General features: G+C 40.3%; 1 protein-coding gene across 1 annotated transcript in view; it reads right to left on the minus strand.

Annotated features, from left to right (window-relative positions):
- Nucleotides 1-1,215: 1,215 nt before the first annotated feature.
- The window catches only part of Tprg1 (tumor protein p63 regulated 1), a 127,438-nt gene continuing 109,690 nt past the window's right edge, over nt 1,216-18,963 (minus strand). The window contains exons 5-6 of the mRNA NM_001108320.1: nt 9,795-9,948; nt 1,216-1,462 (exon numbers count right to left, since the gene is read on the minus strand). Of these exons, the coding sequence (NP_001101790.1) occupies nt 1,271-1,462; nt 9,795-9,948 (346 nt within the window). The 3' untranslated portion in view covers nt 1,216-1,270. The remainder of the gene's footprint in view (nt 1,463-9,794; nt 9,949-18,963) is intronic.

The following is an 18,963-nucleotide window of genomic DNA, read 5'->3' on the forward strand; positions in this document are numbered from 1 at the left end:
TAAGCATCCATGATAAAGAAATGGAAGATTTAAAAATTTTTAAAGGAAGAGACTAAAAGAAATAACTCACTGCCCTGGGTTGTTCAGAGTTACAGCTAAGAGGACAGAAGAAGAAAGGAAAGAAAAAAGATGGGTATAAAGTGAACAAGACAATATTTCAAAGTTATTACTTCAACCCAAACCCTCTGAAATCACAAACTCAACAAGAGAGGGAGCCAGCCCATCACCACAGCAGACATGGTGCTCTTGCTTTTTCTGTTCCCCAGATTGATATTCCACAAAAGATTTCATTAGATGAAATCATGTGCTGGAAAAATACTTGAAAAACCAAGCTGTAAAAGAGAAGGAGCCATTGGCCAGTATTGACCGACTGTGGAGTGTTATGGAGCCATTGGACAGTATTGACCGACCGTGGAGTGTTATGATCAAATTGTGCTTTAGAAACTGACAGTAAGGTACATAACTAATTGAAAAAGTTTTGGCGTGGGGATCCTAATTAAGAGACCGTAGAAACAATGGAAGAATTGATCACTATAAGTGAAGGAGGGAATTCAGGAAGGTAGGGTAATATTTTTTCTTCTTTCTCTTCAGTGCTAAGGATCAAATTCAAGAACTTGAGCAAGTTGGGCAAGCTCTATGCTAATGAGTTATACCTCTACCCTTAGGAAAATGTATTTTAACCTTGGATACAGTAACATGACGTCACATATCCATGTATTAGTATAACAGGATGCATTTGGCATACAGTTCAAACCAACCGAAACTGGCAGGTTTTAAGGATGGATGATAAAATATACCATAGAGAAATCTGGATTTGGAAAATGCTGAGTGCACGGGGGTGTTGGAAACACTGATGTAGGGACAACTGGCAAATATAAGAAGAGCCTGAATATTGGGATACATATCAGAAAAGGAACTGAGGGTTGGAGTGCCCTCATAAACAGTAGATAAAATAGCAGAGCCAGTGGAAGCCTAAGGAGAATAAAACAGGGTCTGTGGGATGGAAATGAAGATGAGGAAAGTCTCTGTGGATGTGAGGAACAGTTTCAATTTCAGCAAATTTAAATGTAAATTGTATCACAGGTGGAAGTTCAATTTCTCTCATGTGACACCTAAATAGTCTATCAGTCTAATCAAGCTTTTAGATTTCCTAAAGCACTAATAAGTCAGTCCTTTAAATATTATCCAAAAATAACTACTATAGTCCAAATATGTAGTGAATTTAAGCAAATTGGTTATACATAGATAATGTACTTTATAACAAAGACTCTCAAAAGCCAACACTCCCACGAGCAAGGGAATAGCCAAGTTTGTTGCGGTTTCCAATGAATGACATGAGCCCTGTGTAGGTCTCAATCAGGATGGGTTGGGTTAAAACCATCAGTTCCTTTCTACTTCCAGTTCCAGCATTCTTGTGGGCATTCTGGATAGCTGGAACAAGCTTAGATGTGAACCCAGACAACTGAAAAACAAAAGGTAAAACATCAAGTTAGCAACTCCCGGGCAGCTCAGGAACATCCCCTCCCTAGTCAGTCTTCAGTTGTGTGATGGCCCAACTGGGGTCAGCAAGTCTTGCTTTTTAACCATGAATGGCTTCTCAGAAAAGTTGGCATTGCTCTTGCTTGGCATTTAATATAATACTCAGCCCACAAAGCATGCACATAGTATTATTTGCCTTATTTATTTTTCATTATTCATAACTTGTACAACATTAAGGAGTCAACTTAATATTTGCCAGTAGCCTTTATGAACTAGACACTTGTTGGGCACTGCTGAATGTGAAAGGCCAAATATGAACAACTGCCACCCTCAAAGTCAATTAACTATGAAGTAGTCTACAAAATTCACCAACTAGAGTAATGCAAAGGTCATTATAGCAAGCAGGAAAAGAGACAGAAAATGCCTATGAACACAAAAGAGGAAAGATCGTGACACAGTTAGAAGATATGAAGAATGGTGTCAAAAGGAGACCCTTAGACAATTTTGAGAGAGCAGCAAGATTCCCGTGGGGGGAAATGAGGTTCTGCAAGTTATCGAAAGCCTAGAGATGGGCACTGTGTTTTCCTTCTCAGCCTCCTTCCTTGCCACAAGGAATTACTCATGCCTCTCATTACTACAAAGACAGAGAAGACATTGAGTCTCAGAATTTCAAAGCATATTCCTTAAGCACAATGCTTGAGCAACAGTGTGGAACTTTTGTTATTGATTTTCTTAGTTTGGAGAACTAAAAGCATGAATATTTTAGCAACCTTATTGAGTGTACATATGTATTCAGAGCTTATGGTCTGTCATTGGACAACTTATATGGGAGTTTGTCCCTGGAGAAAACCAATTCTCCCCTCTGTCTGCTACCACTGACTACTAGAACCAGTAAGGACGGGATCTTTGGAATTTCAACCTAACTATGAAGGCTGAGGTCATTATGTCAAAATCCAGGCATTCATATTTCCCATCACATCAAAAAAGACACTGTCTAAAAGCAGGCATCCTCATCTGCAGGCTTTATAGTCTTTCTATTTCTCTTCCCTTTTCTTCAATGCTCCATGAATGGCTGTGTTGTACATTCCACTGGGGTTGGGCATCCAAGAGACACTTACTCCCTTCATTTTGATCAGTTGCGAATCTATGTAAAAGTCCCCATCTGATACAAAAAGAAGCATTTTTTTTTGATGAGAGATGAGAACTACACTTATTATGGCTATAAGAGTAAGTAATTATAATACAATTACAAATAATTGTTTTGAAAATCAAAAACAACACTATTATCCAGAATGTTATTGTAATAGGTAATTTTGCACTGGAGACAAGAGTTGTAAAGAGAAAAAGGAAAGAAAGAAAAAAAGCAAACCAAGCAGGTAGCTTGCTCCAATCTCTTCATTCAAACCAAGGTCATATTTTTATTCTTTTCATTATGCTTAGTTTAGAGGCACGTTTTCCTTTAAAAGGAAAATTATTAATAAAAAGCATTGAACTGCTATCTAACTTGCACAGTCCATAATTCAACCACAACATTTTGTACTTTCCATTTTCCTTCCATGATTGAAAACCACATTCCTCCCCCTTCCATAATGCCTCCCTGCATACCCAATTTAAAAAAAATGTTTTTCTTCTGGGACTGAAGAAATGGTTCAGCACCTTGAAGCATTTGCTGCTCTTGTGGAGTACCGGGGTTCAGAGCCACATGGCAGCTCACAACCATCTGAAACTCCGGTTGCATAGACTCTGACACCTTCTTCTGGTATCCAATAGCACTGGGATATGCAGAGATTTAGGTAAATAACTAATAATTATAAACTAAAAGTAAATGATTAATAATAATTATCACAGTACTTTTCTTCGGTTGCATTTCTGTCTCTCAGACACCTGGAGCACTACTAAAACACAAGAAGTCTCTACTCATTCGAACTTGCATTCCCATCCTGTGGAGCACTTACCTCTGAACACACACACACACACACACAGAGAGAGAGAAAGAGAGAGAGAGAGAGAGAGAGAGAGAGAGAGAGAGAGAGAGAACTTATGTGTACATAGTAGGGGCAGGGTAGTGTAATGGGATAAGGCTGGGATTCAGAATCACTGCAAAAACAATTACAAAGTTGTTTCTCATAAACAATGCATATTATCTCTCCTATTGCCATCATCAGCATCACCATCACCATCCAAAATATACAGTCTCCTAAAAGGTACAACAATTCATCTCAACATTTCTATTTGCCAAGACCACCTGTCTGATTGTAGTGCCTTCTTAGAGATCAGTGTTTGTCAAACTAGATTACTGAACACTTCCTCGGCTCTCACATTAAGCCTCGTTTATTATGGATCCCCTGTGGTCTCAGAATCTAAGCGTTGGAAAGAAAATATTGACACTATTTCATATTCAACACATTGCATTTCATTAGCTACACTTCATTCCCAGCCATGTCTGAAACACTCTCAAAGGAGGTAGGCATGCTTACAGAGACAAGCTGCTCCTTAAAGGAGTGGCAGACAAAAGGCCACGTCCCCAAGCTGGCTCTTGAGCATTTCAAGCACCTGAGCTCAATCTCTGTGACAGGAACGCTGTGTCATCTGATATGAATGCCACCAGCCACATACTTTTGTCTAAAAGCTTTTATACACCCACCTCTGTCTCCCGCTTTTATTTCTGTCTCAAAAACAAAGGGTCAAGTTTTAACAACTCCAGTTACACAGGGGCTGTGTGAGGGTTGAGGTGAAGCACACCAGTGTTCATGGAGGAGGAGGAGGTGCATATGCTTGACTTTACAGCAATTATTTACCAGCTGAGTGCCTGGGCCCCTGGTAGCTTCAGGTGTTGTCTGCCAGCAGCTCCCGCCTAGAATCTCAGTTTTCTTTATTACGACCATCACTTACTTCCTGTTTATACTGGGCAAAGGGACCAGGTTTCATGCCTGCAGGCCCACATTCCTGAGCTCAGAGAGTTTTCCAAGCCTTCAGGCCACAGGTTTTCAACCTCTCTCTGTAGAGAAAGAGGTACCCTGGGATGAGGAGCAAATTGTCCAATACTGAAGATGTAAAAGTACTTGTCAAGTTGCAGTGCTGGTCAAAATGCATGGTGTGTGTGTGAACATTTTACCTGGAATTATCCATTGCTTTGCACGAACCCTGTAACTGTGGATAACTCAGCATATAGATAAAACTAAGAAGATGGCGCACGTTTTTTTCGACACAAGTTTCCACACAATCTGACCAACGTTCTCATCCTGACCACCTCAACTCTCTGCTCTGAAGACTACACACTCTTAAATCACCTCAAGTTTTGCACAAAATGATATGATTTTTGCCACTTTTCAGACATAGCAGTCCCCCTTTCTGAGATCTCATAATACCTTGTAATTTCCTCAATTAACAGTTTTATGAACACTACATACAAATTTGTGAATAAACTTTTCTGAAAGCCACCCCACACACACACACCACAAGTGACTCCAGGGTGAACTCTCTTGAATATTCCTTAGGATTCCAGGTTCCTAACATGCTGTCATTTTGTTGAGCTCCAAATCAGGAAGATAGCCAATAAGAATTTGCTGAATTCATGTGAAAGGAAAACAAGTGGCTAAAGTTAAATGTGGTTAAAAAACTATGAACTCTGTTTCAATTTTTCCCTGGAAAGAATGGGTAAACAGTCCAGGAAAGAGAAAAGGTATTGCAGAGAGGAAAACAGGAAGGGGGACAACATTTGAAGTGTAATAAATAAAATAACCAATAATTTTTTTTGAATAGATAGAGTGAAGGTGACTATTGAATGGATTGCTGTGAATTTCTGTAGTTGGTCTGTAATCATTCAAGGTGTCCATGAACTTCAGTCTGGGCCACTAGTGCTTCTCCAGTGGTTGATGCCACAAAGTTGGGAAATTCAGCAAAGCAAGGGTTAAAGGAAAAAGGCAAGGCAATGTCTTCTAAATACAAAATGGGTCAAACAGGTTGAGCCTGAGGGCAAGATAGAAATATATACACGTCTCCCTTGGCATGGCAGTGCATACAGATTCTCCCTTGATTTCAGTTTCCTGCTTGGCTACACACCTTCATCACCTCTCTATCCCTCCCTCCCTTCCTTCCTCCCCCATCTGCCTCTCTCTCTCTCTCTCTCTCTCTCTCTCTCTCTCTCTCTCTCTCTCTCTCTCTCTCTCTCTCTCTGTCTCTCTCTCTCTCTCTCTCTCTCTCTCTCTCTCTCACACACACACACACACAGCATTTCATGTATATATAAGGAACTACTGTAGGTTTATACCAAGTTTCGTGAATATTGGTAACGATTAGGTAGCTATAGATGGATCTTCCTTAATACATGGCCTTAGTTTGCTCCTTTAATCCTTGTGCTTGAGTGCCTTGATTTTTAAAATGAAGATGTTGACACCTATTTTATAGTTTTTGTTAGTTGATTTACCTATCAATATACACTATAAGCAGTAAATATAGTGTAAACTGATATAACAATGTGAGATTCTTTCTGTGTACTATGCAAGGATCTTAAATGCACAGTAATCCAGTACCTTACATTCTCACAGTTGTGTATTATAAGCAGTACCGACCATGGCACATGTGCAGATTTCTGAAGATTTTAAGGTGAGCTGGTAAGAAGATCTTCTGGAAAGAAACCTTTTGAGCCAAATGTCATGTGGAAGTGACCTACATTTGCTGTGATGGGAACAGGAAGTTACATCACACTTGAGAAACAAGATTCGGTGGTAATGTTTAGAGATATGTATGAACTTGAACATCTATATGTATTACTACTTCCTTGTCAAATACCTTCCTAAGCAAATACCCAGTAACTCAGCCCTGATGTGAAGTCACCTGAGCTCAATTATCTCTCTCCAGTTCAACATCTCTATAGCAGTTCAGACCTAAAGTTCTACCTGTCTGACTACTCTACTGATTCCTCGAGCATAACAGCGCATAAGCTAAGCTAACGCTCCCACTCAGATTATCTCCATTAAGAGGTAGCCACCATCTAACAACCAGTTAGTGCCTCATCCTAACTTCTCTACCATTTTCTATATCATGTCAGTCACGTGCTTCTTATTCACTCCCTGACGAGTAATTTGAACTCCTAACTCACAGGGATCTTATTTCTATTATCTCAGTTGTTATATATTCATATCAGGGGAATCTGTAAGATTACACACCAGCTGAATTATTCTTTCTCTGTGGATGCTACATACACCTTTATCAACCACCAGTCTTTTTTACTGGAATCAAACTTCTGTTTCAATTCTTTGGTTTCCACATTTAAATCTCTGCCTATTTACCTGCCTCTTCTGTTAAATGCTTACGTTCATATAGTTCTAATATTATCTCATTAATGTTTGTGTCCTTAGCAACAATTCTACCTGTATTCAGCAAATGCCAGAAAGGGTTCAGGGAACAAAGGGATTCTAAGTAAAGTACTCTGTAAAAGGATCAGTTTGAATATATCTTTAATAATAGGTTATTTCATTAGCTTGTAAGTTCTTTGAACACTTTGGTGACGTGTAACTCAACTTCACAGTTTCTCTTCCTTGGGTGTGACACAGTGTTTGTGAAATTAAGGTGAATTGCTCCATGAGTTTGACTTAGCATTTCTCTCATTTTTCTCTTCCTCCTATTTTATCAATAAGAGAAATTGAAAAAAACATAATCCTTTAAAAAATCTCATGTTACAGGTAATATTCACATAAGCACTACTCAAGACTCAAGAAGCCCTCTTCCAATCTCCTCTTCTACATTAGCTTAGCAAAGTCTTACTCCAACTCAATCCTGGATAAAGCCATGATTACATATAGTTATGACATATAATGCAACAACAAAATGAAGCTGACACTCGGGGACCTAGACCAAAGCTGTATCACCTCACATCCCATATGGAGATTGTTTGCTTTCCCAAAGGACTGCATTTGGAAGGATCTCTGAGTAAGGACTGGCTTTAGCAAATGAAAGTTCCAGGCTGATGCCAAGAATAAAAAAACAGACCTTGGACATAGATGAATAGTTGAAAAAGTAATGATCTAGCAATGATCTCCCTGACCGTGACCTAAACTTGTTCCTCCAGACTTTACCCTATGAGATGTCCCCCTTGGTCATTTCTGCTCTCATCCCTTGAAGAAACCACCTACTCTGCTCTGTAAGGAATCCTGTCTATGTTCTACACACTCACACAAAGAAAAGGGAACCTTAAAATCAACACATTTCACAGAGCCATATAGTAATATGATTGACTAAAAACCAACCAAACAACTAATATTGATTAGCCATATACACAAAAATGCATGTACACACACACACACACACACACACACACACACACACACACACACACACACACGGAGCACTAGTACACTAGGCTCTGGTCCCCCAATTACATTCACAAATGCTTAGACAATGTTTCAAACTCCTTTCAAAATTTGACCTTTCATGTCTTTTGAAAAATTATTTGATTTCATCTGTACATAGCCGACTAAAACAAAGTATTATGAGGGCATTGCACTTCTCTGTCACTCATAGAACCTTCTCCTTAATCACTCATTGTAAACTTCTTCCAGCAAAGGACGTTCAGAATTAAGTACCTACTGCATCAAGTCCAAGGAATAAGAGAAGGCGTGTCCCAGGAAGTGATGCATTTAATAACTAAATTACTTAGTATTTATATTAAGAAAATCCAGCCATTAATACAAAATATATATCATTTTAATGATTAAAATTTTTCTTTAAAATAAAAGGATATTCCCTTTAGAAAACTCATGAATATGCTTTTTAGTCTGGATTAACAGGCATCTTAGTAAATGTCTCTTCCATTGCTAATAATGAAAACCAGGGGTTTTGGGAAGATGTTAATTGTAAAGGACAAACGATATGATGGAAACGTGTGCCTCTCGAAGGCACTTCTGAACAAAGGGCGATCTGGTGCCCTGAAGCTGGACACTTTAGAACAAAACCTTCCCTCTGCCTCTTGACGTCTTCAGCAAGTCCAATCTTAGAGCAAGCTGGGTGGAAGCTTTATGGTGCTGGTCTTGGTTCTCACTTTGTTTTGGTTTCTTGGCTGTAAGGGGTAAAGAGTCAACCTGGGAGCTGATGTTGATGCTTTGCCTGTGGGATTGCGAAACTGGTATCACATGAAGTGCAGCAACATGATCCCTGAACAATTCAGTAGGGGCAGTAGTCGGAGCCAGGGTCAGTTTTGAAACCCTGAACCTCCGAGGACACCTGCATGAGTCCCAGGAGGACCTCTAACTTTCCCTGGGCACAGAAAGGATCGAAGGCAATTTCTCTCTGCATTACTGGGAATTAAATTCCCATCTAGCTTCTAATCACAGACATGGTGCCTCAAAGGCTCGTACATTAAGGTTCTTACCAATTTATTTATTTACACTGCACAAACTGACTTGCATAAACGTGAACATTAATGCAAGACAAGAATTCTAACGTGCCAGCAACAGAACTTACCAACAACCAAGTTTTGAATTTATACTAAACCAGTTACAACATTTTAAAGTAAAACAGACATCAAGATAAACATTTAAAAAAAATGACAGAAAAAATGACCAATCTCCTTCTGTATGTCCATACTCTGTGTATTTGGTTTTGTGAAAATAGCTTGATTTTTCCACTAAACCTTCAGACGCTGCTGTTTTACTTTCTTTGTAGAGTGTCCCTAAACTTAAGTCATCTAGAAACAAGAGGATAGTCCAAGGGACTGTCCCCAACAATGAAGATCTCAGAATCTGAGAGGATGATAATTGAAGGCATGACATGAAACACGGTTGCTCTGAGTTCTGTGGAGCGTTTAAGTATGCTATTCCTTTGAGTGGGTAACAGTTCCGTGAGATCAGCAGGAAGGGTAGACTCGACCACATTCACTCTAGATATGAAACCACCAAGACTTCATGGAAAGAAATGGCTTTGGATGATATGACCACAGAGCCAATATGACAAAACATACTCCACACTATTCCATATTTCTCCCCCAAATATGCCAATTGCCATGTGCCTGTATAGAGAAAAAATCACTTGCACCCTCTTGCAATAAATACAATCAAGCCAAACATAAGTATTATGGTTTTTATAATATTCTATTAGAAGAAAATAACAAGAGGGAAGGGGCACATTATGGTCACATAAATATAGTATATAAATATATATAAATGGTTTCTATGAAAAAGCTATACTCTTCACGGCTAAAGAGGCATTGAACTTTTATCTGACCTTCAGGTTGTGTCTGAAGTGTTTTTAAACCATAATATGTTCTAGACACACACAGCTTTACCCACAGAGCTGACATGTGACAAGGCGCCACCTACCTTGCAGATCTCAAGGAACTTCTCACTGGTGTGCTTCATAGGATGCTCAGTGAAGGTGGCATAGGGGACCTCAGTGGACCACGGGTTCCAACGAGACAATACAGACCACCCCTCGGTGCTCCCCCAGCAAATCCTTAGGCCTTCTCCTGGTCTCCTAAAGGGAGGATATTTTTATTAGATTGACAATGTCTCTTAGATAGAATCAGCACGAAGAACGTGTTAGTGAACTGTGACCCTCCACTGAGGCTATTTCTTTTGGGGTAAGTGGTTTATCTCAAACCAAACTGGTAATGAATGTAAGAGGTGAAAAGATGGACTTGCTTTCAAGCCGGGTAGATGCAAAAGACTGTTGAGAATCCACATGGAAATGTGAGCCTCACTCAGGACAGAGACCAATAGCTGGAAATATAGATGCTGGCCTCGTGTTGATGTTCTGATGAGTGGAAGAAGTAAGGAGGAAGTGTCAAACGATGGGACATGAACATAAAGATGGGAGATTCTCAGTGAGAGAGGATATGACATGAGGAGAAGCCATCACTTACTTTTTAAAAACATTTTTACATTTTATGTGCATTGGTGTTTTATCTGTATATATGTGTAAGGGTGTTGGTTCCTCTGAAGCTGGAGTTACAGACAGTCGTGAGCTACCATGTGAGTGCTGAGAATTGAACCCAGGTCCTCTGGAAGATTAGCCTGTACTCTTAAGCACTGAGGCATCTCCACAGACCCCAGAAGCAATCATTTAATCAGAGTAGTAAGCAGAAGGAAGAACTGACAGAGAAAGAACATAAGATCTGACAAATGAATAGCAGGGCATCTATGACCTTCTATGACCTTTGAGAGAGAAGAGGACAGTTCAAAATCCTTACTTTCCTAAGTCAACCACTCCTCCCTCTCCTACATCTCCTGGTCTTCTGCTTCCTGCACAAAGTCTACCAGATGAAGTTGCAGAAAAGGGCACACCAAAAGATTCTGCCTGCTTCTATCTCTAACCTAAGTCCCAATTCCTAAGGTGTCAAAGAAAGCCAATGTCTGACCTAACCTAGTCATTCGTCAAATCCAAATGTAAAAAAGTGAAATTCAAACAGGAGTAAGAGGCCTTTAGTCATGGCAGAGGAAGAGTGTGGATACACTGAGAAAACTTTCCAGTGCGTAGCATCTTAGTCATGATGTGCCCATCAGAATTTAGGGTTTGCGGTTTCAGTGGGTTCAGGATGCAGAGAGGTGCCTGATGGTTAATGAAGCCACGCTCAGGTGCTCTGCATTCAACAAGCTTTAGAACCAAGTTGGCTGTAATTCTAACCAGCTCCATGAAGCATCCCACTTGGCTCATTTCTTCTAGAAATTCAATCCTGGGATTTTGAGATTGAAAAACCAGAGCTTAATTGTGGTGCCTTCACAAAGCCGTCACTTCCTGTATTAGGGAAGGATTCCTTCAGGAATATCGAGTGTTTTCTGAATGTTTATCCATACAGAGGTGATTGTAAACAGTCCCTTGCACATGCTCACACAGCCCCACCCTCCCAATGACTGATTTTAAGCTGTGTCTTACAAAAGGAAAGAAAGAGGGAACCTGGCACAGCTCACTGCCCAGTTCTCAGGTATTTGATGATTATATTTGAAAACTGAAACTCAAGGGTTTTGTGGTACTTAATCCTTTGCCCCAAAAAGTATACAAGGAAAAAAGAAGAAAAATAAGGGAAGGAAGGAAGAAAGGAAAGAGGAAGGAAGGAAGGAAGGAAGGAAGGAAGGAAGGAAGGAAGGGAAGGAAAAATGAAAGTCTGAAGCAAGCCTCTGAATTTCCCTTTCAAACCAGCTTTTCAGATGCTCTATAGACTCTGGTCAAACCCTTGTAATTTTTTTCTTCATTTTTTTCTGCCCAGGCAATAAATCTCAAGCTTTATGAACACATGCTTGCTGGTTTATGGAGCATTCTGGCTTGAGCCAATTAAAACAACTTGCACAATAGAAATATTTACTGCTTCACATGTCAATTTAGGCACCAAGCACAATTTTGTTCGTGCAAAAGGGATGAATAAAGTCTAGCAAGATAGCTTCCCTAATGAGCCCACGTTGTCTTTTATTTAAGAAAGCCTTAAATGAAAGTCAATCATAAAATTCAAGAAGGATAATAACTTAAATATCTGATCATTTCGACCTTCCCTGGAACACTAGAATCTGTTTAAGACCCTGGGAAGAAAATATAAAATTAAATACCCCCTCCAATGGTAGCATTTAAAGTGAGCCTTGCCACAGCCCAGATCTGGGAGGATTGGGAAAGTACCATGATTGGGGTGCACTGCATAAGATTCCCAATTAATTAATAAAAATATTAAGTAGAAGGAGACATGTCTGTGGTCTCCATCTCTTCTGTTTATACCTTTGGGGAAATTATGGTGGCTCTACACACCTTTATGACCAGAAATATTTAACACAACAGTACCTTATGTTCCTAAAAGAACACTGCAAGGTAATCAAATAGAGAATGAAGCACAGCCAGACGACAATAGTCTTCCGTCAGTCAGGATTGTGACTCTCAATACAGTAGGGTAATAGACAAGTTATATTTCCCTTTCTGAACCTTTTTGTGAGTTGGGATCTGACTTATTTCTCCTTCTGAACCTTCTGAATATGTTTGTACATACAATAAAATTTATATGACCTCCACTACCACTCTTTAGTCTTTTAGGGTTTGTGACATTTAGTTATGTCAGTATCTAGGAGTAATATAGATTTCCAATCATTACACATATATCAGGGTTTAACACCTAACCAGCTGGAAGTGCAGATCCAAGAACTCCGATGCCCTCCTCCAGCACCCGTTCCCTACCCCACACACATATTTACATGCACATACATATATACATACATGATAAGTTCTTCTTTAAAAAAAAATACATGAAAAAAGGTTTGCACACTGTATGATGTTATTCAATTAACACATATTCAAAGCTTGATACATATTTTATATTTTTTATTTTATTTAATCTAGACAGTCATGTGTTTTGAACTAACTCAAGAGACATAAATGTAATTATAGGAAACAAAGAAGAGACTTAATCAGGTCATCAAGTCAAGAACTGCTAGCAAATCGTAACAAACAGGAGAAAGAAAGCTTCAGTACACAGTAAATCTCAGAAGGGTTTATGCTTGTCAAAGCCATCAGTCCCTCTCGTCCCCATGACTCTGTCCCCAGAATACTTCCCAATGCTGTGACCCTTGGATACAGTTCTTCATGTTGTGGTGACCCCCAACTATAACATTATTTTCATTGCTACTTTATACTTATATTTTTGCTTACTGTTATGAATCTTAATGTAAATATCTGATATGGAAGATATCTGATACAGCAGCCCTATAAAAGGGTCATTCAACCTCCAAAGGTGTCACAGCCCATAGGTTGAGAACTGCTGGCTTAGTGTCTATGATTCCCTAAAGTTAAGTTCTTTGAACAGAACTCTGAGTGGAAAGCTTAAGCTGGCTTTCAATTCTAATTTCTTCAGACGAAATGAATGCAGCTCCTGAACTAGCTTTTCTAATGGGTTACGTGAGTCTCTTCAATCTGCTCAGAAGTGGTCACCTGTCCCATCCTATATGCCCTGTCTTTAGTGTCACCACTCACGTAGACCCTGTTCATGCAGTTATAGCCAATGAGGGTTACAGACCCCCATGTTCCAGAAGCAAATCAAATGATCTCTGAGCCTCCTTGGCTACCATTTGATCTTTCTAGACCAACACAAATACACACATAGAAACCTTGCAGAAGTGAAAGATTCTCCTTGAGACTTCGTTATTTCTGAGTTCTAGCTGCATTTGGCCTGCATTTCCATAGTTGTGAAGCAAGAAAGGCAATGTGGTCTTTGCTCCTGGTAAACCTCAATGTCTCCCAGAAAGAGGCCAAAATAGAGCAACAGCTTCATGAGAGAGGAAGTCACTCCAGGAGAGAGCTTGGTAGAAAGTTTGTCATGGTCAATTTTAGGACACTAGACTTCATAAGTTAGAAGGAATTTTCCAAGATGTTTTCCATGCCTTCCCCTCCCCTCCCTCTCCTCTCTCTCTCTCTCTCTCTCTCTCTCTCTCTCTCTCTCTGTCTGTCTCTCTCTCTGTCTGTCTCTCTCTCTCTGTCTCTCTCTCTCCACACATACACACACACACACACACACACACACACACACACACACACACACAACACTAAGAACTAGAATTTTCAAAAGGCCTCAGTTGTTTTTAGACCCATGTTAATTATCTGTTTTACTCAGTGACTCACAATTCTAAAATACAGTTATCGGCACTGTCGAAAGCCGAGGCAATTACTATTTTCAATCACCACAGCAAACTGAGTTTACCTTCTACAGCAACAAAGCAAGGGCATGCAGAAGGAGTTAGTTTATTACCAAGGAACTGCACACACAGGGCCAGAGGATGATGTGTAGGAAGAAGTATGCTTTAAGTACACAAAGTAGTTCCAGTTGAATGAAAAGAAGCATCCTTTTAATCACAAGCTTTATAAGACAGGATTGAGTCTTTTGAGGAAGGCCTCCTCTCCCTCTTCCTGAACTAGGAAATATGCTCTATCAGTACTTTCTCTGGGTTAAAATTTGTACATTCCCTGAATTTGGGAGAAGCCATGCATTATTTTGCATAGGACAACACAGCCAACTTTCTGACTTCTGTTCCCATTGCTCTCCCAAGAGTCCTCTAGGCCTCCCAAGAGTCTCTGCTAAGGTGTGAGCCAAAATCTGCTCCCCAGAATGAGAAATAGCAGCTTCCATTATTACCTCGTCAGCCGCCCCTCCTTTCCACTCATCTCAAATCTCAAAGCTGTACCACAGAATTAAAAACATAGCTTGAGGCACTGAATGGAGATTTATGAGGAAGCACAGATATTAACTCTTACTCTAAACGCAGGGCGTGTGCTTGTAAGTACTGGTGAGCAAACACTGGGAGGCCACAGGAGGGGTGGGGGCAGGACAGAGCAGCTCAGAACAGCACAGCTTATTTTCTTCCTGTCTCCTTTCTCCTACCTCCCAGCTTTCATTGTTAAAAAGCTGATCTTCTAGACCCACTGAAATGTTAGTCCCTTGCTTATTTAATCTGGACAAAAGCAGGGGCCGAGTTGGCATTGTGGTGGGTATTCAAGTCTCCCTTGTTCATTGAATGACCTCAGATGAAATATTTTCCATGACAAGAACCCAAAAGACGCTGGCACCGAGTCAGACAATGAGATCTACAGAATGTGTTTACATTCTCTGGTGTCTCTAGGCTGTTCCAAGCCCATAGGCAGGTGCTGCCTTTATCTACTCTCTTTGCTCACCTGGCTCCCTCCCAGAAGTTTCCAGGGCCTTGGGCTCTGTGAGATTAACCGTTTACTGGCATGGGCAACCAAGAAACTCTGTAGGTTATTAAAGGAGGGAAAAGTAAGTGACAAAGTCAGAAGCACTGCAGACTTCATAAGCAGAGTCTTGGAGACTGTGTGGTTCCATGCAGAACTTTCCAGAACCCTAGGACTCTGACAGATGGCTATCTTACTTGATGAGTTGACCAAGTAACTTCTCTCCAGGTGTTTATCTATAACACCATGGAGATGGTGGAAAATTACCTCTCAGGGTTTTGTTCTCTGTTTCCTTCCTTAAAAGGACCTGTGCTGGAAGTCCAAATTTTGTATTGTATCTGCTAAACAAGATGTCAAACAAAAATGGACACTTAATGAACACCAAAAGGCCTCTGGCAGCTGCTGAGACCTGACCTGGAGTTGGTCTTTAACTGCAGGCATACAGACCTCAAGGTATTAAATCAAAGGCACAAATCAATTAAACTGAGTGAATTATCACAAAAAGGGTCACCAAGGGCTTTGTGGGTGTCCCACTCTGATGGTCCTTAAAGTCCTTACAAAGATTGTCTATCTGCTTGGAACAACTGTGTCTGACCAGTTGAGTCAGTCAGTAGCTGAGGGGAAGAAGACTAAGTCCCCCAAAAGGGGTTTACCCCAAGTTTTTATGATTCATAGTGTTAAAGTGTGCATATGAATGAGATTGTCATATTACGCCTATATGCAATGCTACATTTTAGAATAATAAGCTTCCTAGACCGGCCATCAGCTAAACTGGAGTAGTGGTTTGGACCTGGGTACTTTTCTGAGTCACTATTTCTCTTCTTATAAGATAACGGTAACTACATTAGATCATCTGTGGGGGAGTCCTAATGTATAGCACTTCTTACCCACCAGGAGCAAAGGGTTGCTTCCTTTTGCACTCTGTTTAAATGACATGAAAGTATGACTTTTTTTTTTAAATTCAGAACTTATGAGGGTAGATATTTTTAGAAGGAAGTTATTCTAAATATCATCCACTTATTGTCTTAGATTATACTAAAAATAACTAAATCTTTCACGACTTAATAAAAGTTGTCCCAGTCCCCACATGTTTTGGCCAAGAAAGGATTTACTGTTCATCACTTATGTTCCATTACTCTTGACTCCTTAATGCTACAGAAACAGAGACTGGACTCTGCAAGGCTCCCCTGGTTATACTGAGATCTCACAGGATCTGCATGCTCTCGAGCACTTCCCTCTATGAAAGTAGCTGCCTGCCGACTGCCAAAAGGGTCTAAGCAATGCTCAACCGCTAAGTTTATTGGTTGTGTGTCCTAATACCATCCAGGGCTGTTTTCTGTCATTATCAACACGTTACTCCAGACTGTCGTTTCTCTTCTTCTAGCTCGATTTTTCAAACTATTAACATGAGAACTAGTTACTATTACTACTGGTCACAGGCAAATGGTTAAATAAAAATATCCTTCTCATCGGGCCATTTTCTCTAATGGAAATGCATGTTTCACAGGAAGAATCGGAGTTTCTCTGGGACCATTGAAGTGGAGAGCTAATCCAGCTGACAGTGATGCTAAAAGACAAAATTTACAATTCTTTTAGAGTTGAGCATTTGCATGGCCTATTTGGAGTCTGTATCTGTCATGCTGGCATTAAAAATGATGCCTGGGATTAGAGATAGCTCAAATGGTAAAGTGATTTGAGCTGAAACCTTGAAGCCCTGGCTTTGGACTCCCCAGAACCCACCAAAAAGGCTAAGTGGGGCCACATGAACCTGTAATCATAGAGCCATGGGCACAGAAACAGGAGGACCCCTGGAGCTGTTTGACCATCTACTGTCCCCAAATCAGTGAGTTCTAGATTCATTGGAAGACTATCGCAAAAGGAGAGGTGAAATGTGAGAAAAGAAGACAGCTGACACCAGTCCCTGGCTTTCACATGCTCGAGCAACACATGTACCATCCATAAACACATCACAAGCATACACAGACATAGATGACCATCAGTCAGTCAGTCAGTCAGTCAGTCAGACAGACAGACAGACAGACACACACACACACACACACACACACACACACACACATCTTTTTACTGATGAGACTAGCATCAGATTTTGTCACATTTAGAGTCATAGTCTAGCAAACCCTGACATTGTCATTCTCTGGACAACAAGCCTGGTATTCTGTAATGCCTTCAAGTGTTTTAGAGTGTTATTCCCATAATATGTAACTATTACTTCAAATAAACATTCGTATTTGCTGATCTATTTTCTTAAGAACAAGAGAGTGTCTCTGGATTCTATTGTAGTGTGAATTCAGAGAAAGAAACGAGCTCTGACAGTGCAGCCTAGGGAAGAAGACTCCAGTCTGTTACTGTTTACTCATTGAAAACGCATACCAAATCCTACACAAGTTCTTTAAAGCTGCATAGCTCCCAAGAAATCCATACTGGGCTTTATAAAAGAGGTGCTGGTTGACAGAAAGACAGAAAAACTGAGAAAGTGATTTTAAAATATAACATGAAGTTAAGTGAAGATACAGGAACCCAGGATAGCTATATAAGAAAAAAAGTGCACTGTATGCTATGATTTGGGCCTTTATGTGACAATATTTATTTCTAGTTGGGGTACTACTGAACAAACTTTTGGAGAGAAGCAGGCCGTAAGAACTCTAGAAGTCTACAGAAGTTGTGATGAGAAGTTAGGAGTGGCGATGAGCAAGTCAATGAATTGTCTAATGAAGCCTAATGGAAGCGTCAGTGGGGAGTGGTTTAATTAACTGAGGAAACTTGTCTCTGGCTGCCAAACTCAAGACTGTAGAATGAAGAGGCATTGTGTTCACAGAGGTGAGTGGGAAACACCACCAAGCCAGATGTCCTCCTTGGTCCTCAGCCATGAGTGGGGCCGTGCTCCTCCGTCTGTCAGCCTCCTGCACGTCATCAAGAAGATAAGGGTGAAGGAGGCAGGCATCAAAGTTTGTGTGGCCGCAGTGGTGATGGAGACAGCCAGAAGTGAAAGACTAGCCATTAAAAGGTACATAACAAGCTAAGTAGCAAGCTTTCCATTTTGAATAAAGATAGTGATAAATTTTCTTGAAGATGCACTCTATGAGTAAAAATAAGAAGTTTTGAGTTACATTTACTGCAGGACAGACACTCAATATTTGTTCATTAGACCATGTTGTCGAAAACACAAAACACTTTTACATGTTAATCCCACTGTCCCTTGTGAAGTTGCCATTACTTCAAAGAGATCGTATGAAACACGTATGACACGGAGCTACTGGAATTAATGCCAATATTTCTGAGCTAAGGGAACAGTCACTTCATTTTTCAGTCCACAGATCTGAGCTGAGTCTGAACACTGCAAGTGCTAGCTAAAGGGAACACTGGAGGAAGAGGTTATCTGCTCCTAGCAGTATCTGGAGCTGGACTGTATCTGAAGTGGTGGAAAAGAGCTAAGCTCGCTTGGCCATTGCATCCTCTTGCTAGTTTACTATCCTGGCATTGAACCTGAACAGAAAATAGTTTTTAAAAACTACTAGAAAGTCAGCATTCTTGATATAACTAGGGCATTATTTTTCTCCATTCGAAAAGTGTCACTCCAAAGGATTTACACTGTTTTAGTGCAGTGACAATAACATACATGTTTTAGAAACAGGTATCATCATAAGATAAGGGGATAACCCCATTTTTAAATCTCACTGAAAGCTCACATGGGAGGTTTCCACCCTCTGTTCTACACACAATAAAATGGAGGTCTAAAGCCTTCCAGCAGCACATGCAGGAACTGATACCAGAATTAGATTTTATAGCTTCTAGTAATCCCAATATCTCCCATGACCC

This window comes from Rattus norvegicus, chromosome 11, assembly GCF_036323735.1.
Source record: "Rattus norvegicus strain BN/NHsdMcwi chromosome 11, GRCr8, whole genome shotgun sequence".
Taxonomy (NCBI): Eukaryota; Metazoa; Chordata; class Mammalia; order Rodentia; family Muridae; genus Rattus; species Rattus norvegicus.